General features: G+C 37.6%; 1 protein-coding gene across 1 annotated transcript in view; it reads left to right on the top strand.

Moving 5' to 3' along the window:
• Positions 1-21,925, top strand: part of WDR88 (WD repeat domain 88) — a 76,041-nt gene that overhangs the window by 28,619 nt on the left and 25,497 nt on the right. Inside the window, exons 6-7 of the mRNA XM_001367128.4 lie at positions 1,559-1,697; positions 11,011-11,140. Of these exons, the coding sequence (XP_001367165.2) occupies positions 1,559-1,697; positions 11,011-11,140 (269 nt within the window). The remainder of the gene's footprint in view (positions 1-1,558; positions 1,698-11,010; positions 11,141-21,925) is intronic.

Genomic DNA, 21,925 nt, shown 5'->3' with positions numbered 1-21,925 from the left:
TAATAGTGATATGCATTTCATTTCCATAGTAATGTGGGTATTGACCAAGCGATCGACAAGTATTTGTTGAATATATGCTATATGCTCAGTTCTGCACTCAGCTATGCTTTGGGGGAAAGAGAAATATAAAACGTGTCCCTACTCACTAGCATCTCATAAACTAATCAGGGAGACATGACATTTACACATGAAACAGTAAAACACAAAAACAGTAAAATGCAAGACAGTTGCTAAGTGTGAAATGGTGGGACAGATTCTAAGTACTATGCTTAAGAGAAAGAGAATAATAAGTCTTGGAGTAGTCCAATAAGGCTTCATAGAAGAGATGACACTTGAGCCAGGTCTTAAAGGATGGGGACGATTTGGATGAGCAGAAAGGCCTAGGGAGGAAATTTCAGGAGTGGGAAACTTATGAACAATAGAAAAGCAGTAGAATTGAGCAAAACCTATTTACTGGACAGTGAGAAAACTGACCTAGCTGGAGCAGAGTGCTTGTTGAGGATTAGTGGGAAATTAAATCTGATAGTACATTTGGGACTATAGTGTGGAGGGTCTTAAAAAACAGATAGTTTATATTTTCTCTTGCAGGAAGTAGGGAGCCAATGAGGAGAGTAATGACAATAATTATGTTCAAGGAAGAGAAGTTTAACAGACATGTATAGAATGGATTAAAGAAGGAAGCATCTAGAATTTGGCAGACCAAATGGGAAGAAATCAAAAAGTGATCCTGACTTGGGTTCACTCTCTTTCCCAGTTTCCCATGTTCCTTCTCACATTACATGCTATCATAGGGAGGATATAAGTTTTCTGTAGCTCTGTCCTCATTCTCTTCTCCTGGAAACACAGCTATGGAGGGAGGGTGAAGTGAGAGGCAGGAGAATTTTACTCAGATGTTTTTTTACTCAGGTTTTTCTTTGGTTCTTGTATTTCTTCTGCTTCAAGTGATTATTAACAAATCTTATAAAATATAATACTTGGAGTTATTGGATATTAATTTTAGTCTTACAGGATCCTGACTATAGTAATGGTTATGAATGTGGAGAGGAAAAGAATGCACATGAAGGAAATTTTGATGGAAGAATAGGCAGGGTGTAATAGCTCACTGGATGTGGTGGGGTGAACTAGAGGGAGATATGAAAGATGACTCAGGGTTGCAAACTGTGATTGGGAGGTGGAAGAGTTGTTGATAGAAATAGGGAAGTGATTTAATAACAAAGATGAGTGACAATAGCCATTGTATTCTAGATAAAAATGACTGTAGTCAGAAGTCTTAGTTTTAGCCTGTAGAAAAGAACTTAAAAAAAAAAAAGAAGTAAAGTAGGCTATTTGAGGTGTGCTCTGTAAATGAGATGACTGAATAAGGGAAAGAACATCTTTTTATTTCTAACACAACTGGATCAACATTTTTGGCTCCTGTTCAGTTCAGGTACCATGATGTAACCAAAACCATAGAGAGAAACAAAGAATATCTGTATTATTACTTTGATTTCTCTTGATAAAAGATAGTCTGACAAAAAAACTGTTTGAATCTGAGTATTCATTATCTGCTCTTTTTCAGTGGTCTTTCTACCAAGAGAACATTATACTGTCATGTAAAATTTCTAATGATGGTAGATTTGTGGTCTGTGGTTTGGATGTAGACAATGCAATCTGTGTCATTGATGCAAAAAATGGGAAAGCCATCAGTTATGTCAAAGGTAAGAGTACTTTATGTCAAAGGGGATGTTTTAATCTATTATTTGTTGGCATTATATCTTGTTATTTGGTTGTTAATGAGTTTTGATTGCTTTCTGTGATGACACATTCATGAGAAGAAAAGGAGACCTGACCTCCTTTGAAAGCTGGGATGTTACAAAAAAAAAAAACAACAAACCAACAAACCCAAGGAAAGTAAAAATTGAGATACCCATTATATAATTGTCCCTTTTCATTCAATCATTTGTTCATTCAAATTGAACTAAGTATTAGCATTTAGTCCCTCTAAAGAAAGATGTCTCCTTCCTCTTAGAGCATTGGAAACTAAGCCTTCATTTTAACTTTGCTTCTTCAGGTCAGCTGGTGTCATAAACATAAGACAATTTTGATATTTTTTTTGTCCTCCCCAGAATAGAATTAAAAAGTAAGAAATTCTGCTTATCTTGGAATCATACAATTTGTAAAAATGGTTGAATATACTGATCCAAATATCATGGTGCTGATCATCTATACTTCACATAATAATAACCAGTATTATTATAATAAATTTGTTAAGTTTTTCTATGTACCAAACACAGTGCTAAGTGTTTTATAGTTATCTCATTTGGTCCTCACGACACTGGGAGGTAGGTGCTATCTCCCTTTTACAGTTGAAGTGACTGAGTCAAACAAAGGTTAAATGGTTTTGCCCAAGGTCATGCATCTGTCACAGTCTGGATATGAATTCAAGTTTATTGACTCTGTAATCAGGAATTATCCTAGTACTCTATGCATTGCACTACCTGCTTGTCTACTATGGAGTTCTTTAATCTTGTTGATGTAGGTACTCCAATGGCATGAACCAGTACTTCTTTGTACCCTTTCATCCAGGTTTACCTTGGAGAGGTTGTCCTATAAACCCTCCCCTGAGCAGTCACCCAAAATTTTGGGTCCTTCCTCTAAGTCTCTTGATTTTATGTGGGTACTATGACAATATGTAGCCTCTCTATATATTATCTTTCACCAGAACTCTTCCTAGGAATTTATTTTTACCCAGGACATGTGGACTCTCAGTTGGAGAGGGGTGGGTAGGACACTGCCCTACAGGAGAAGAGAGAGAAAACCAAAGTGTGTGTGAAGTTATTGTTGTCCAAACTGCTGTGGGAGACAGAGGGAGAAGTGAGGGAGGGACCTCATCCGAGCATGTCAAAGGATTCCAAGTGACATTAGCACCCTCTAAACTTGGTGTCTTAGGGGGCAGCTGGGTAGCTCAGTGGACTGAGAGTCAGGCCTAGAGATGGAAGGTCCTGGGTTCAAATCTGGCCTCAGACACTACCCAGCTTTGTGACCCTGGGCAAGTCACTTGACCCCCATTGCCTAGCCCTTACCACTCTTCTTGCCTTGGAGCCAATACACATTTGACTCCAAGACGGAAGGTAAGGGTTTAAAAAAATAAATAAACTTGGTGTTTTAGAGAAAAACCTCAATTACTCTGCCCTAGTCATAGTTCTGTCCCTTCTTCTTGCTGCATGAGTGACTAATTTAGAATGCTACACAATTTTCTAGTCATGTGACCTATCAATGTTTTCTTCTATGATATTGGCAATATGCTGTTTATGCCCATCGTGAATCTCTTCATTGCTTTTTGAGTGATCTTCAGTTTTAACTACTCAGAGACTGATATTTCATAAATTATAACCATGTAGTATCAACAAAAGAATATTGATGTGAAAAAGACTTTCAGGGCAGCTAAGTGACTCAGTGGATAGAGAGCCAGGCCTGGAGATGGAAGGTGCTGGGTTCAAGACTGGTTTCATATCTTCTTACCTCTGTGACCCTGGGCAAGTCACTTAATAACCCCAATTATCTAGTTCTTACCACTCTTCTGCCTTGGAACAGATACTTATTATTAATTCTAAGAGAAGGTAAAAGTGTTTTTATTTTTTTAATTTAATTTTATTTTTTAGGCAATGGGAGTTAAGTGACTTTCCCAGGGTCATACAGCTGGGAAGTGTTTGAGGCCATATTTGAACCCAGGACCTCCCATCTCTAGGCCTGGCTCTTAATCCACGGAGCCACCCAGCTGCCCCTGAAGGTAAAAGTTTTAAAGGGAAAAAAATGTTTCCCCACCTCTCCAGTTACTATTTCAGAGAGCTTTTAAGGATGAAATCACATGGAGGGCAATTAATAGAATAGATCTGTCAAAATTTCTACGCCAAACTACATTTTCCATTAGACCATAACTTTAGGGTCATACATTTCGATGAAAGGTACAAAGAAAAAAAGATCCCATTGTGACTTAAATTTTTTTTAAATTTTTAAATATTTTTCCATGGTTACATGATTCATTTTCTCTCTTCCCCTCTTCCCTTCCCCTTCCTGGAGCTGAAAAGCAATTCCACTGCATTATATACATTACCACTTGATACCTATTTCCATGTAATTCATTTTTGTAATAGAGTAATCTTTTAAAAACAAAACCCCAAATCCTATGCCCATATAAACAAGTGATAATTCATATGCTTTTCTTCTGTGTTTCGACTCCCACAGTTCTTTTTCTTGATGTAGATAGTATTCTTTCTCATAAGTCCCTCAGGGTTGTCCTGGATAATTGCATTGCTATTAGTACCAAAGTTGATTATTTTTGATCATTCCACAGTGTTTCAGTTTCTTTGTATGTTCTCCTGGATCTGCTCATTTCATTCTACATCAATTCATGGAGTTCTTTCCAGTTCATATAGAAATCAAAGCAGTTCATCATTCCTTCTAACATAATATTCCATCACCACCATATACCACAATTTGTTCAGCCATTACTCAATCAAGGGACACCCCCTCATTTTCCAATTTTTTTGCCACTACAAAGAGTGCATCTATGAATATTTTATATGACTCTTTTTTATTATCTCTTTGGGGGTACAAACCCTAGTAATGGTATTGCTGGATCAAAGGGCAGACAGTCTTTTAGAGCCCTGTGGGCATAATTCCAAATTCCCTTCCAGAATGGTTGCATCAATTCACAACTCCACCAGCAATGCATTAGTGTCTCAATTTTGCCACATCCCCTCCAACATTTATTATTTTCCTTTACTGTCATATTGGCCAATCTGATAGGTATGAGGTGGTACCTCAGAGTTGTTTTTATTTGCATATCTCTAATCAGGAAGGATTTAGAACACTTTTTCACTTCATCATTAATAGTTTTGATTTCTTCATTTGAAAACTGCCTATTCATGTCCTTTGACCTGTCATTTGGGGAATCACTTGATTTCTTGTACATTTGACTTAGTTCCTTATAAATTAAAAAAATTAGATGTTTGTCAGAAATTTTTGTTATAAAAGTTTTTTTCCCCCAGTTTGTTGCTTCCCTTCTAATTTTGGTTGCATTGGTTTTATTTGTACAAAACCATTTTCATTTAATATAATCAAAATTATTCATTTTACATCTTGTAATGTTCTCTATCTCTTGCTTGGTCTTAAATTCTTCCTTTTCTCATAGTTCTGATAGGTATACTATTCTATGTTTACTCAGTTTACTTATAATTTCCATCATTTACCTATATTGAATTTATTTTCATATAGGGTGTGAGATGTTGATCCAAACCTAATTTTTCCCATACTATTTTCCAATTTTCCCAGCAGTTTTTGTCAAATAGTGGGTACTTGTCCCAAAAGCTGGGCTCTTTGGGTTTATCAAACATAGCTTGCTGAGGTCATTTACTCCAAGTCTATTCCACTGATCCTCCTTTCTTTCTCTTAGCCAGTACCAAATTGTTTTGATGACCGCTGCTTTATAGTATAGTTTGAGATCTGGGACTGCAAGTCCTCCTTCCTTTGCATTTTTTTCATTATTTCCCTGGATATTCTTGATCTTTTGTTTTTTCACATGAACTTTGTTATGCTTTTTTCTAATTCTATAAAGAAGTTTTTTTGCATAGTTTGATAGATATGACACTGAATAAATAAATTAATTTAGGTAAGATTGTCATTTTTGTTATATTAGCTCATCCTACCCATGAGCAATTAATATTTTTCCAGTTGTTTAGAACTAGTTTTATTTGTGTCAAAAGTGTTTTGTAGTCCATTATGATTTTTAAAAAAATGCATTTCATTTATTCAAGAGGGTTTAATAAAGCCTTAAAAGATCTCCTTTAACAAAATGTCTACTGTGCACATGTTAAGATCCCAAAAGATTCTTTCATAGATCTAGTAACACAGATAACTTTGTTAAATTATCCTCTAATAGCAAACAAGATGTAAAACAGGGAGATATACATATGCTTATCAAAAGTATTTGCCATCATTGTAGAGTATGTCCAGAGCAGAGTCCAAAAGGAGAATGAATTTCTAAAGAAGATAATGTGGTCAGATGCTCTTTCAGTAGTTTGTATGCCAAGTATAAATTATTCACAAAATAAGTGATTAAAAGATGCTTATTGATTGATTTCATTAAGCCCCCAATATTGCTGAGACTCCTAAATGAAATCCAGAATGACTCAAATGAGTTTGGACTAAAAATTGACACAGGAAAACATCATATGAAAACAACAGATCCTGAACTTATACCACATATGGACAACAAAAAGAAAAAAAAATTAGTGTGATAGTGCCTAGAGTATTTCATTATTTCTTTGTGGCCTTAACACTAGTGTAGTACTTTCATTATATATTGAGAGTTTATGAAATATTTGCTTAATTGAAATGAATTTAGGACCAAAGGGGGTATATAAGATGTCCTTAGTGGGAATGTTGTTAGCACAAAGAACTTATTGTTAAATCTTTTTTTCTGCAAGGATATCAAAATTAATATGCAATAGGTCTTAATAAATTTTGGTTAAATAAGAGGAAAAAAAACCATTTTTTGAGAGGGACTTTGATTCCTGTACAACTGATTTATTTCCCAGCCCAGCTTATGAAATCACAGAAGAAAGGTAACAGAAAGAGACTTATAACTATGTCTGCCCCTCTTACTGATGGATTTAGAAGTGTAGCTTTCTCTTGGTTGGCAGAGAATTTATATCCCTAGTGGGCCTAAAAAAGAAGCTCACCAGCACTGAGACAATTAAGATGGTTTAAGATAAGAATCAATCAACAAGAATTTATTAAGTGCCTACTATGTGCACTTAATAGGCATTATGCTAAGCCCAGGGGTTATAACAAAATAAAACAATCCCTACTGCCAAAGAGCTTACATTACAATGGGGGAAGATAATAAGTATACATAAGAATATATATACAGCATAAATATAAAGAGAATACACACACACACACATATATATAATAGTTCTGGAGGGAAGTCAACTTGCAATTAGGGGTTGGGGAGAAATCAGGCAAGACTTCACCTAGAAGATAATATTTGAGCCACGTGTTGAAGGAAGAGAGGAATTCTATGATGTAGAGAAGTAAAGTCAGGCACAAGGTCTGACTAGGGTTAAAAGGCATAGAGACAAGAACTGGAGTGTGATATAGGAGGAACAAATAAAAAGCCAGTTTGATATATATATCACAGAATGCGTGAGGGGAAATAATGCTTACTGAGACCCTATACAATAAATTGGGATCAGGTTGTGAAAGACTTTCAAAGCTTGACAGAGAAGTTTATGTCTGATCTTAAAAGCAACTCAGAACCCTCTGGAGTTGATTGACTTGTTAAAACTGTTTAAGGACTATTATTTTGGCTTTAGTGTGTAGAATAGACTGTTATGAGGTTATGTAGGATAGATAATTATGAGAGACTTGAGGCTGAGCTTTATTAGGAGGCTGTTGGGATAATCCAGGTGAGAGGTGATTGAGAGCTTGAATTAAGATGGTAGCTGTATGAGTGGAGAAAGTGGGTCAGCTGCAAGAGGTGTTCTAGAGATAGAAATGGCAAGATTTGCATTGATTGGATTTGTGAGGTAAAGGAAAGTGAAGAATCAAGGATAATGCTAAGATTACAAATTTGGGAGATGGAATGGATGGTGGTGCCTTTAACAGAATCAGGAACTTTTGGAAGAGGGGAGGATTTGTGGAGGAAGATGAGTTCAGGTTTTGGACATATTAAGTTTGGGATGTCAGACATTCAGTTTGAAATCTTAAAAAGCAGTTGGTGATATGGGACTGATGCTCAGAGGAGAAACTAGGGCAGGATATATATTAACTATAGATGTAGATGTTGGTATAGATATAGATATGATATGCCTGAGCCATCTACATAGAGATGTTAGTTAAGTCTATGGGAATTGATGAGGTTACTGAAAGAGTTTAAAGAGAGAAGAGGGTCTACCACTGAACTTTGGGGTACACCCAAATTTAGGATGTGTGAAATATTGTGGAGGGCAATCCTATGTACCTATACCAGGGAGTAGCAAGAAAGGAATGGATTTCTCTCCCCCTCCTTCTTCCATGGGCTGGATGTCTTCAGTGGAGCTACTAGCCCCAACTCTCAGGAGAGAGAGTTGAAAGAGAATTTGTACAGGAAGAAGCTTCAAGAAGAATATTGTTGTTTAAAAAAGATGGGAGGCAAAAAGTAAAGTTTTTGCTCTTAAGGTGTTTACATTTTGAAACCATTAGGTAAAAATAGGCACTTTCTTTTTAATCTCAGCTGTTTAACTAAAGCTCAGTTGTTCCCCCAAGGTGCAAGTAGAAAACTTATTCTGAGTCTTTTCTTGACATTAAAAGATTTTGGGGCCATGATTCTAGAGTTAGAAGGCCCGGATTTAAATCTCACTTCTGACACTACTTTTGTGTCCTTCAGCCTTATTTTATCAGTAAATTGAGGAAATTAGACTAGCTGGCTTCTGAGGTATCTTCCAGCTCTAAATCAATGCTCCAATGATCATGGGTAGAGCTAGGAGTGATACCTATTTGGGAGGTGACATTCTGAATTACTTTTTCCACCACAGGATTAAGGACCTTTAATTAAGTTTACTTAGACTAATGTGCCAGGAAGGACATAGCCGATCTCTCCCAATAATGCCAGAAACCTGAGGGCTACCAGAAGAAATTGTTTTCTCTTTAAGTCCCTCTTATAACCTCTGCCCACCATTTCCCCCTGTCTCCACAGTCTCCAAGCATGTGGTGGCAAATTACTTGTTACCTCCTCATCAACTTTCTTCTCTCTAAATTAGCAAAGGCTTTTCGGTTCTTCCATTTAACTTACTCTTCACTTCTCTTTCCAATAAGCATGACCATTCAATGAAGGTTCTGAACCTGTTTAGGTTTTAGTATTCTTCAGTCTTGCTCTGTTAAAAAAATTCTACTTCAATTTCTATTGTAGCCATTCACAAAGGTGCCAAACCTTTTCTTCTTCTGAACATATTTAAACATAGGGAAGCAGATTTAAAAAAAAAATCTTTTTATTGTCATGCAAAACACACTCCTGGGGGCAGCTGGGTAGCTCAGTGGATTGAGAGTCAGGCCTAGAGATGGGGGGTCCTAGGTTCAAATTTGGCCTCAGACACTTCCCAGCTGTGTGATCCTGGGCAAGTCACTTAACCCCCATTGCCTAGCCCTTACCACTCTTCTGCTTTGGAACCAATACACAGTATTGATTCCAAGATGGAAAGGTAAGTGTTTAAAAAAAAAACACTCCTGTTGTTTTGCAAACTCATACATAACCAAAACCCCTAAAGAAAACCACAAATACCCTCATGTGAAAGATGTCCCCAACAGTTCTTTCTCTGGAGGTGGAGAGCATTCCCTGGCATAAGTCTTTCAGGATTGTTCCAGATCATTGCATTGCTGAGAGTAGCCAAGTTTTCACAGATAAACATTGTCCAGTATTACTATTATTGTGTACAATGTTCTCTCAGTTCTGCTTTTTTCGGTCTGTATTATTTCCAGCAGATCTTTATAACTTTTTCTGAAATCATCTTACTTATCATTTCTTCTAGCATAATAGTATTCCATCACCAATATGTACCACAGTTTGTTCAGCCATTCCCCAATTGATAGACATCACCTCAATTTCCAATTCTTTGCCACTATAAAAAGATCTGTTGTAAATATTTTTGTACAAATAGGTCCTTTCCCCTTTTTTATAATCTCTTTGTGATATCGACTCAATAGCGGTATTATTGGATCAAAGGGTACACAGTTTTATAGCCCTTTGGACATAGTTCCAAATTGGCCTTCTGAAAGGTTGGATTAGTTCAACTTCACCAACAATGCATTAGTGTCCCAATTTTGCCACATCCCCTCCAAATTTACCACTTTCATTTACTCCCATATTAGTCAATCTGATAGGTGTAGGGTGGTACCTCGGCATTGTTTTAATTTGCATTTCTCTTATCTAGAATGATTTAGAACATTTTTTCATATGATTATTGATGATTTTGATTTCTTCATCTGAAAACTTCTTGTTCATATCCTTTGACTATTTGTCAGTTGGGAAATGGCTTGTATTCTTATAAATTTGAGAAAAGAAAACTGGTTTAAAAAACCATTTGTACTGATGCATATTTCCCTTTCAGTCACAATTTTTTTTAAACTCTTACTTTCCATCTTGGAGTCAATACTAAGGATTGTTTACAAGACAGAAGAGTGGCAAGAGCTAAGCAATTTACAGTTAAATGGCTTGCCTAGGGTCACACAGTTAGGAAGTGTCTAAGGTTAAATTTGAACCCAGGACTCTCTTCAAGGTCTGACTTTCAATTCACTGAGCTATCTAGCTCCCCCTTCAAGCACAGTTTTAAAAAGGATTGCGTGATTCATGTTTTGTATTTGGGCATACTTTTTCCTGATGACTAACACCACAGGCTAGATAAGGCTAATCTTTTTTTTTTTTTAAGGTTTTCTCTGCAACATGAATGTTTGTCGAGTTTAACCTTATATTTGCTGAGGTGGTGTACCTCCTATTTGCAAATATTCTTGTGGCTCTGAACAACCTTTACCTGAACAATCTGTTCTCTCATTTCATCTAGATGTGTATGAATGGATTAGCAAAGTTGGCATGATAATTCATATAAGAGAACCAAGAACAATTTTCAAAGCATCAGGCAGTTGAGAGACACAGTGTTGAATTTAGAGTTGAAAAGACTTGAGTTTGAATCCTACCCAGACACTTACTGGTTGTTTTGCCCTGAGTGAACCACTTAACCTCTCAGCCTCACTTTTCCTACCGTAAAATGAGGCTAATAATAATAACACCTACCTTGAAGGGTTGTTGGGAGAATCAAATGAGGTGACATATATAAACACTTTGTAAACCTTTAAGGAGTTCCTAAATACTCACCATTAATATGGATAGCCATTCAGATTAGTGTAACTATTATATGCAATGTATGTGATAAAATATTAATCGAAGATAAATTTGAAATGCATTTCAGTGAGGTAATTTTTTTCTCCTTGTCCTAGATCACCACGATAGACCAGTAACCACTTGCTGCTTTAATTTTGACAACGTTCGAGTAGCTTCAGGATCCTCTGATCATAGTGTGAAGATTTGGGATATAGCAGCTCAAGCCACGCTTGTAAAAATTCACCAGTAAGAAATAGCCACCAATTAATCATTTAACAAGCATTTGCTAGTCAACATAAAATAATAGTCAGCATGGCATAGTGGATAGAGAAGGGCCTCAGAGCCAAGAAAACCCACGTGTTCCAGTTCCACCTCTGACACTAGCTGTCACTAGTCCAGTCTCTGTGCTCTAGGCCACTCTCTTTTTTTTTTTTTAACCCTTGCCTTCCATCTTGGAGTCAATACCGTGTATTGGCTCCAAGGCAGAAGAGTGGTAAGGGCTAGGCAATGGGGGTTAAGTGACTTCCCCAGGGTCACACAGCTGGGAAGTGTCTGAGGCCAGATTTGAACCTAGGAACTCCCATCTCTAGGCCTGGCTCTCAATCCATTGAGCCACTGAGCTACCCCCTAGGCCAGTCTCTAAGACTTTGGTAGAGGGACATTCCTGACCTGGGAGTTCCCTCTACCCATGACATGAAAAGTCCAGTGTCTGATCTCAATCCAAGTTGTATTAAAAGCAAAACAAGCAGAAATGAAGAGTTACTGGAGAAAGTCAACTTCATGTATTGGGCCTCAGTTTCCTCCTCTGTGAAATGAGTGGGTTGGACTAAATGATCTCTTAAGGTCTCTTATAGTTCCAGATTCTGTTGTTTTTGTCCCAGGAACTCAGACAAATTGTGAAATAATCATTTTGAAGAGAAAATAGGGGTCTCTAGGTAGCAGAGTGGACAGAGCAACAGGTCTGGAGTGAGGAGGACCTGGGTTTAAATCTGACCAAAGACACTTCCTAACTGTGTGATCTTGTGCAAGTCACTTAACCCCAATTGCCTAGCCCTTACCATTCTTCTCTTAAAATCGATACTTAGTATGATTCTAAGATAGAAGGTAAAAGTTTAATAAAAGAAAGAAAATAAATTAATTGTCCCATCCAGAGAGAAGTACTCTATGTGCTGACAGCCCTTTAGACTATACTACATAAACTCCAATTCAAGAGGAGCAGTGGGAAGGGAACAAATAATGTTACTAGTACTTGTAGACCTGTGCTAACTGTGGGATGCATTGTATGCCAGAGTATTGAATACAGCCTTACCATAGATGTTTGTCTTTGATGCCAAGTGTATGGTATATTTCAACCCTTATTTCTAAAATTTCTTTAATCTGACTTCCAACCTCAATTGAAAGTGTTCTCATCAAGTTATTAGTGACTTGATTGCCAAATCCAATGGCCTTTCTCTCCACTCACATAGCCACAACTCTACTACAGACCCTCATGACCTCTTGGCTTTATTATTTCAAAAACCTTCTAATTGCTTTCCCTAGCTCAAGTCTCTTCTCTTTCCAATCCATCCTCACCATTCATCTCCAAAGTGGTTTTCCCTAAGCACAGGTCTGACTGTCATCCTACTTACTACTCAGCCAATACCAGTGGTTCCCTATTGCCACCATGATCAAATATAAAGCCCTCTTTTTGGCATTTAAAACCCTTTCACTCCCTGGCTCTTTTCTAGCCTTTTTACACTTTACTCGCCTTCACATACCCTATGGTCTAGCTACACCAGCCTACTTGGGTATATGTTTGGGGGTTTGGGTTTTATAAGATTAATCACTTCCAAAAATGAACAAATTGGAAATATGTTTTGCATGATACTGTATAATCCAAATTGAATTGCTTGCCAACTCAGGGAGTTAGGAGGGAAGCGAGAAAGGGAGGCAGTTTGGAATATATAACTTCAGAAACCTTAGGTGGAAATTTGTTATTACATGTAATTATTAAAAAATAAATAAAAAACACAAAAGTAGCACATAAATAGGACAGATAATACACTGGATTAGAGTAGTAGATCAGATTTGATTAGCATTGGGATAAAAAAAGATTCTGACAGGGTAGAATTGAATAAGAAGAAATTTAACAGAGAAGAATGTTAAATCTTACTCTGGCCCAAAAAATCATCTTCAAAAGTTTAAAATGAAGGAGTTGTGAAACAATAGATAATCTGAAAAATATATGGTGATCACAGTGGATTGTCAACTCAGTATAACTCAACAGCCTCAATCAATCTATCAGCAAGCTTTTAATAAGCACTTACTATGAACAAAGCACTTTCCTAAGCAATGGGGACACCAACAAAAGTCAGAAACAATGGGGCAGAGTTGCCCCAGGGAGCTTGTATTCTAACACAGAAGACAAGATGTGAATAATTTTACACATATCTATAAATAGAGAGTAGATGGAAGGTAAGTTCAAAGGTCAGAGATTAGTGGCAGCAGAGGGATGGGGACCCAGGAAAGACTTTCTGTAGCTGGGATTCGAGCAAGCATTTGAAGGACAAGCAACACAAAATCTCAGAATTTGAAGCAGAGTTACATATACCTAAATAAACTAAAGTGAAAAATTGTATGCCTTGATCTGCATTCCTACTCCAACAGTTCTTTCTCTGGAGGTGGATAGCATTCTTTGTCATAAATCTCTCAGATTTACTTTCATGTTTTTTAAAATTAAGTTTTTAATTGATATTTTGTTTCATTTATCATAATTATTATTCCATGTGTCTTTTCCCTTCCCCTTCCCAGAGAGTCATCCTATATATGACAAAATTTTTTTAGAGAGGAAAAGAAAAGTCAGCACAACTGATCTATACATTGAAAAAGTCTGAAAACACCCATAAATCTCCCACCTCTAGGACATAGTAGGTTGGAGGTGTGTAATTAGAATTTTGTACCTCAGGACTCCATTTCCCAGAATCCTACTTTCTCACATTATGTCCTTATGTTTTGGAGATAAAGTTTCTGTAACCTAGCTTCTCTCTCTCTTCTCCCACAAACTGGGTCAGAAAAACTTCTCTTCACTCAGGCTTTACTTTTGTCTTTATATTTCCTCTACTTCAAGTAATTATTAATAAATCTTATAAAACATAATACTTGAAGTTATTAGATATTAATTTTAATCTTACAGAGGTATCTTCTCATATGTCTTCATTTGAGTCTTGCCTGATCTTTATAATTTTGTTACATTTACTTAAAAAAATAAACCTTCCATCTTAGAATCAATACTGCATATTGGTTCCAAGGCAGAAGAGTAATAAGGGCTTGGGGGGGGGCTGGTAAAGTGATTTGCCCATGGTCACTCAGCTACAAAATGTCTGAGGTCATATTTGAACCCAGGACCTTTTGTCTCTGGGCTCTCTGAGCCATCTAGCGGCACCCTTACATTTACTTTTAATTTTTTTGGTGTGCTGTCACCCTTCCCTTTTATGTTAATGTAATGCTGTGTATATTATTTTCCTGGATTCACTTGATTTCTGTAGATCTGTATTAGTTCATATAGATCCATCCATGCTCCTCTGTCTGCATCATACATATCAATCATTTCCTTTTTTTCCCAAACCCTTACCTTTCATCTTAGAATCAACACTGTGTATTTTGTTCCAAAGGCAGAAGAGCAGCAAGGACTAGGCATTTGGGGTTAAGCCCAGGGACACCCAGCTAGGAAGGGTCTGGAGTCACATTTGAACCCAGGATCTCCCCTCTCTAACACATACCATTTCTTATAGCACACTAATAAAGGAGTATTACATTCAGTTTGTTTATACATTCTCCATTTGTTGGTTATACCTTGTTGTCAATTCTTAGCTATCACAAAAAGAACTCCTAAAAATATTTAGGAACATATGGGAACTTTTTTCTTATCAATGACTTCCTTGCGGTATAAGCTGAATAATAGTCTGGTCAAAATGTATTGGCATTTTAATCTTTTTATTTGAATAATTCTAAATTGTCTCCAAAATGGTTGTACCATTTCACAATAAATTAGTGTTCCTATCTTTCTATAACCACTCCAACATTGCCTGCTGTCATTTTGGGGGTCATTTTTTTGCTATTTTGCAGCATATGAGGTGCAACTTCAAGGTTGTTATGATTTATATTTCTCTTCTTAGTGATTCGGAACATTTTTTTCACATGGTTGTCAATGTGGAACCTAGAAACCCTTAAACTTGGGGTTCATAAGATCTTACTAGGCTACAAGTTTGGGGTTTTCTTGATTCTGTAAGGGCCAGAATTTAGGGGGTTAAAATTAAAGGGTTGGATAAGATATTTAAGAGTGTGGTCACCAAGAATTATTACTCAATTACAAATGATTTTTTATGGTAATTAACAAAAGGAGAAAGAATGAAAGTAAGAAAATCAGAGAGAGTAGATATTGACTCCAACCTAGTCTGAACCAGGCAGGGCTTAAGAGGCCCAGCAAAGGGGGCCCAGAAGTAAATTAAACAAGGGTTCTAGTCACGTGGCCTCCTCTAAGATGAGGGAGGAATCCCCAGAACAAGGGAGCCTCCATGGCTACTGGAAAAACCATTGCTTTGACTTTCCAGATCTTTGTCTGCTTTTTGGTGTGCTTCCACAATGGCCCGAGCTTTCTTTACAAGGAACAAGCTTCTTTTCATTTCATGGCCGCAGTGGCCATCTACAGTGATTTTGGGACCCAAGAATATAAAATCTGAGTGACACCGCTTCCCTCACTCACATGGTAGTTCGAAGGGAAAATAGAAGCAGTCCAAGGGCCTCAGTCAGAGCTCCTCTAGGGTCAAGTTGAAGGTGCAAGACTTTCACAGAAAGTTCTTGGCACTTTTAAAGATTATTCCTTTTGTTCCTTCCTGTGCCTTCCTTCCATTTTTTACATGAACCAATTATAGTTTATAAATTTTCTTAGGACTGCTCAGGGGGCAGTCAGTGGGTTCTGATTCATCATCCACTTTCACACACATGGGTCACAGACCTCCCCCAATTAAGGATAAGTGGGGTGTATATGTTTCTGGTGACTAAATCTAAAAATGGGCAGGGGAGAGTTAATCCTATCTTCACAATTCCACATTGACATTGTGAATACTTTATAGTTCTTTTGAAAAATGTTTGTTCAAAGCCTTGGACCATTTATCTGTTGGGGAATGACTATTAGTCTTATATATATTTATTAATTATTTATATATCTTAGATCTAAACCCTTATCAGAGAAATTTGATGCAAAGACTTTTTTTTTTTCATTTGACCACCACTTTCTTTCTTATTCTAGATGCATTATTGTTGTCTGTGTGGAACCTTTTCAGTCTCAAGTAACCAAAGTAATCTATTTTTGTCTTTTGGAATTGCCTCTGTTTCTTGTTTGGTTACAAATACATGTCCTATACATACCTGTGAGAAGCATATGATCTATTTCTATTCTAATTATTTTATAATACAATATATAGTAGTAGTAGTAGTAGTAGTCTCTCGGTAACCGAGGATGACGATTGTCTTTGTGCGCTTTCATCTGTGATGTAGATGAGTGTGCACAAAGACACTTGTATGTGAAGGAGATTTAAGTGGAAAAGTCATTGCACAGAGACAGTCCCACTCTCTCAGCGTTGGAAGCCTGAGTCCATTGGCACGAAAAGTCGTTACACCTGGAGACTTCCTCAGCTTCATTGGATGGCCGTGTTGTCTTTTGTGCTCCAACATGCCCTAAGCACTCCACAGTGCTTTGCTGCATCGCCATCTCAGCCGTTGAACCTTCTTATTGGTTTCTTCCGTCTGTGTATTGGCTCCAAGGCAGAAGAGTGGTAAGGGCTAGGCAATGGGGGTCAAGTGACTTGCCCAGGGTCACACAGCTGGGAAGTGTCTGAGGCCAGATTTGAACCTAGGACCGGCCTGACTCTCAATCCACTGAGCCACCCAGATGCCCCCAATATGATATATGTTTTTAAGGAGATGTAATCAGTAGAATGTATTATGAAGTATAGTATAACATGTTTGTCTAATCCTAATTTCTGCCAGACCACTTTCCAGTTTTCTTAGTATTTTTTTTAATCAAACAGGGAGGTTTTTTTCCCTAGGTAATTTATGTTTTTCCCTTTTTCAGATACTGGGTTATTAAATCCTATTATTTCTGAATCTTTCTTGTTTAGCCTTTTCCATTAATGTATCTATCTATTCCTGAACAAGTTCCAGATGGACTTTGATAACTGTTACTTTATAATATAGTTTGAGGCTTTAAAATGCAATTTCACTTTTGTACTGATTTCTTTTTACCATTTCCCTTGATATTTTAGACCTTTTGCTTTTCCAAATGAATTTTGTTAGTTTTTCATCTCAAAATTTGATAATTATACTATCTATGTCTTCATCCAAATAATTGGTAAAAATGTCAGAAAACACAAGTCCAAGCACAGATCCATGTAGCACTCCACTAGAGATCTCTGTCCAAGTTGATACAGAACTTTTAATGATTACTTTTGTAGTCATAATGGCATGGGCATTGAACCCCCCAAAACTATAGAAGTGTTTCAGGCAAACTATGATCAGGGAAATTCCTTTGCTCCTTTCTATCCTTGTGACTCCTAACCCAAAACATCTGATAATTCCTATAAGACCCTGAGAGAATTATCCTCTTTGGATCGTTCTTTAGACTTGAGATGGACAGAGAGATATACTTCCTTGATATCATCAAGTTGTATCTTAGACATCCATCGATCCTCTAAACTATGAGGGTCACTCCCATGTCTTCAGGCAGACCTCCCTCTCCCCCATGCCTCAGTGCATGCCACTCTAGAGTCCTATCTTTACTGTTGTAAAGAGTATAAAGACCCCAGAAAGCATGGCATCTGGGAGCAGCTTTCCATCTATGCTGTTCCACCTAGGAGGCAGTCTTCCACCTATGTTGTCCTCCTGGTCAGATTCAACATTACCTTTTAAATTAATAAATTCCTCTTTTTATTTCCAAGTTTCCAAGTCTAGCATCCTTGAAAAAAGTACCCTTCCTGAACCCTGGGGGTTCACCTCAAGCCCCCCCCATGATAACAAAGCATAGTCTCAGCTCCAAATCCATGTAATTGTACTGTATATTAACATTAATAATAATCTTATGTATCATTTTAAGATTTATAAGCCACTTTACTCATATATTTTCTCTGTTGACTCTCAATACAACTGTGTGAGGAAAGTACTATTATTATCTCTATTTTATAGATGAGGAATCTTAGGCTGAAAGAAGTTAAATGACACACAGTCAGTATTGAAGGCAGGATTTGAACTCAGCTTTTCCTGACTCTAAAACAATTTTCAGAAACTATTTCAGATATCTCTGTCCAGTATGCCATCTAACTGACTTCTTAAAATAATAGTAAAAAGACCAACTTTTTTTTTCCCCACAAGATTAGCGTGACAGATCTTGTCAAATGCTTTGCTAAAATCGAGGTAAACTATATAATTTCCTTAGCAAGCTTGTCAGAGGATGAAGGAAGGTCTGTCTGACATTGCCAGTCCTTAAAGAAGCCTCAGTGGCTGGGATAACCACTCTCCTTTCTCTCTCATTAATAGAAGTTTGCGACGAATTAAAGTCAAGCTTGTTTACAGTCCCTTCTCTTTCCCCTTTTTTGAATATCGGCTGCTTTCCCCCATTATTCTGATAACGCTCCTATTCTCCATGATTTTTCAAGAATTGCTCCCAAGAGCTTAGTAATCACGTTGGAGGAGCTGCAGAATCCACCTAGAGATCATGGCTTGAATTCACCAAGGTCGTCAGGGAGATGTTCCTCCTGCCTCTCGGCTTCCCTTAGCTATCTGCTCCCAGTTCCCCATTTGGGTTCGGTTCTTTCTAGTCCTGAGATCGCTGGCCTTGGTGGTGAGTGAATTGAATAGCTCTGCCTTCTCTCTATTGTTCGTTATGGGCATCCTTTCTATTTTGAGCACTAGGCTATCCTTTCCTTGCCCTCATTTCTCCAACACAACTAACAAAGACCAGCCTTATTTTTTGTCCTTCATTTTCCTGCCAGCATCACCTCATTCCTAGTGCTAGTATGACTGCCTGTGCCCTGCTGTTCTGTTTATCCTGCTACCTGCTCTTGTGTCTACCTTCTATACATGACTTTTAAAATTTAAGTTTGTTGATAATTCCTTTAACAAGATTCTCTTTATGTAATTTCTTCTTTTCTTCCTATTTGGAATATTCTTTTTTTTTTAACCCATTCCTTCTTTCCTGTAATCAAAATGGTGGGGCAGTGGGTACAGCTGGGGAGCTCAAATTGAGAGTCAGGCCCAGAGGTGGGAGGTCCTGGGTTCAAGTCTGACCTCAGACACTTCCTAGCTGTGAGACCCCAGGTAAATCACTTAACCCTAATTGCCTGACTCTTACTGCTTTTCTGCCTTGAAACCAATACAAGGTATTGATTTTAAAATGGAAGGTAAGAGTTTAAAAAAATGTAATACTTAATATTGGTTCCATATTGGTTCCAAGGCAGAAGAGCAGTAAGGGCTAGGCAATGGGGGTTAAGTGACTTGCCCAGAATCTCATAGCTAGGCAGTGTTGTTACAAGGGAATCACTTTAAAAGACTGATATATATTTAATTTAAGGTCGCCAAGGAATCAGCTATGTAATTCCTAAATGAAAAACTCAAGTCAGCCATCAGCCTTTTTTGGAGTTTAATTACAATAGGAGTAAGAAAGGAATTAGAGATATATATAGAGAGAGAAAGGGGAGAGAAGGGAATAGGGCTTAAATACCCCTTCTGTTTAGGCTGGGCCAAAAGGCCCAAGCCCTTAGATAGCTGGGGCAAAGAAAAGAGATCAGTCCCTATCACTCACGTGACCAAAATGGAGAAACAGTCTCAGAGGCCCCCACCTTCAGCTTCCTTCAGCGCAAGCTTCTCCGAGTCCACCACAATCACCCCGACCAAAACTCCTCAACCACCCCCAGTCTCCAGATCCTCCTATCTTTAAGGAAACCATCCAAGTTGCCTCCCCTCAGTCCTCACATCTACCAATCACTCTTCATCAATTTCCCTGTCAATGGAGGCTCTCGCTTAACCCAGGACCGCCCAGAGGTTTCTGGCTTTTGCACATGTCTGTTGAAGGTCATATTTTCAAATGATTAAATCTTTACTCCTTTGCTACAGCCCTTTCTAAATCCTGTTAACTTGAGTAGGGTAGAGATTGGAATAATTAAATTTTGATCTAGGCTGCAGCCCTTACTCAATCCTATTAGGACTGAATAGGGTGGAGATTTATTCCAAGTATCTCCATTGTATCAATTCTAAAATCAATCAAGACTCAAAGAAATTCCTGTTCTATGCTTAAGCATAGGTCAAAGTCCTTTCCATTGTTCAGCAAAGGGTTTCTGTCCTAAAGTAATCTTAAGAAGGGAAGAGAAGGAACCTCCCATGCCAATGGGGTTCTCATTCCAATAGACTATCAGTAAGAAATTTTCCAAGTATGAAATATCCCAATGGTGAAATTTCCAACATTTATAAGTCTAAGGAAATTTGAGGTTTACAGTGTCTGAGGCCAGATTTGAATCCAGGACCTCCCATCTCTAGGCCTGCCTCCCCAGCCACTGAGCCACCCATCTGCTTCCTGGAATAGTTATTCTTTATATTTTCAGAGTTAAGTTCCTAGGGACTTCTCTAGTAGTCTCTCTAGCCACTAACCAAGAGGCAAAAGAATTATATACACAAAGACAACAATAGTGCACATAAAATTGATGTTAAAAAGCAACAAAGTTCAGGGCAAATAGAATGAATAATGTTGGCACCATGCTATTAAAGTTAAAGTATTCATCCCTTTTGCTAGCTTCCATTAAAGTACAAAGGGCAAGTATGGTGGCTTAGAGAATAGAGTGCTGCAGGCTTAGAGTTAGAAAGACTCATCTTCCTCAATTCAAATCCTGCCTCAGATACTTGCTAGATGTGTGACTCTGGTCAAGTCACGTAATTCTGTTGGCCTCAGTTTCCTCATCTGTAGAATGAGTTAGAGAAAGCAAACTACTCCAGCACCTTTGCTAAGAAAACCCCAAATGGGTTCACAGTCAAACCCAACTGAAAATGGCTGAACAACAACAACAAAACCTAGGAAAGTGGCACATATTATATTACCACTGCATTATGAAGCAATTTTTGCTGAACTATTTTCAGGAAATGTTATTTCATTGGGAAGGTTTATTTGAGTGTTTGTTGATAAATGTCTTATGTCAGAAGAAAATATATCAGTAAATTTTAACAGAGAAAGAGATTAGAAATTTGTTTAGGGATAGCAAATCTGTCCTGAGGCTATTTGATGATCCTGTTTTTCAATCACAAGGTTTTTCATTCACAATAGCCTAGTTTCCTATGAAGATGCTTATAATCCCCTATGTATACGGAACAGCTTTTAGGGATTGTTCATATCCTGCCAGGCCCTAGAACTTTGAGATTTTGTCTAAGAGCTGCCACTGTTTGCAAAATTGAATTTGATTGTAGAGTTGACTAGTCTTTTCTTTTGGCCTCCTCTAGTTTGTGCATTTCAAAAGGCTATTTTCAGAGGAGATAAAAAAAAGCAAAACCAGATATTGTATTCTAGAAACCATTTTTTGTTTACTGTTTTCTTCTGATGAATAGGGCTGAGTTCTGCAGAAGTCAAAGGTCTTAATTATGTTTAATGATTTCTTTTGAAAAGTGTATTTAGGGCAAGGATGGAGAGTCTCATGTCCTCCATGCCCTCCAGCTCCCCTCTCTCCAATAAAACACCTTGTGTCAAGATCTACACACAAGTAAAAAGCAATTTAACTTAGTTTTCTTCCTCCAGAAATATATTTGAAAATTACCTGACTTTTAAAAACAAGAAAAATAACAGCTTCCGATAAATATAAATATAACATGCTTTATCCTGTTTCAAATGAATATTATGGACCCTCTAGGGAGGAAGGAGGTGCATAAACAGTAGATACAGGGGTAAACAAGAGAGAAAGATGGAGGCTGAGAAAAATAGGTAGAGGCTATAGGGAAAAAGAAGAAAGTTAGGAAGCCATG

This window comes from Monodelphis domestica, chromosome 1 (assembly GCF_027887165.1).
Source record: "Monodelphis domestica isolate mMonDom1 chromosome 1, mMonDom1.pri, whole genome shotgun sequence".
NCBI classification, from domain to species: Eukaryota; Metazoa; Chordata; class Mammalia; order Didelphimorphia; family Didelphidae; genus Monodelphis; species Monodelphis domestica.
This window is presented reverse-complemented; position numbering and strand designations above follow the sequence as displayed.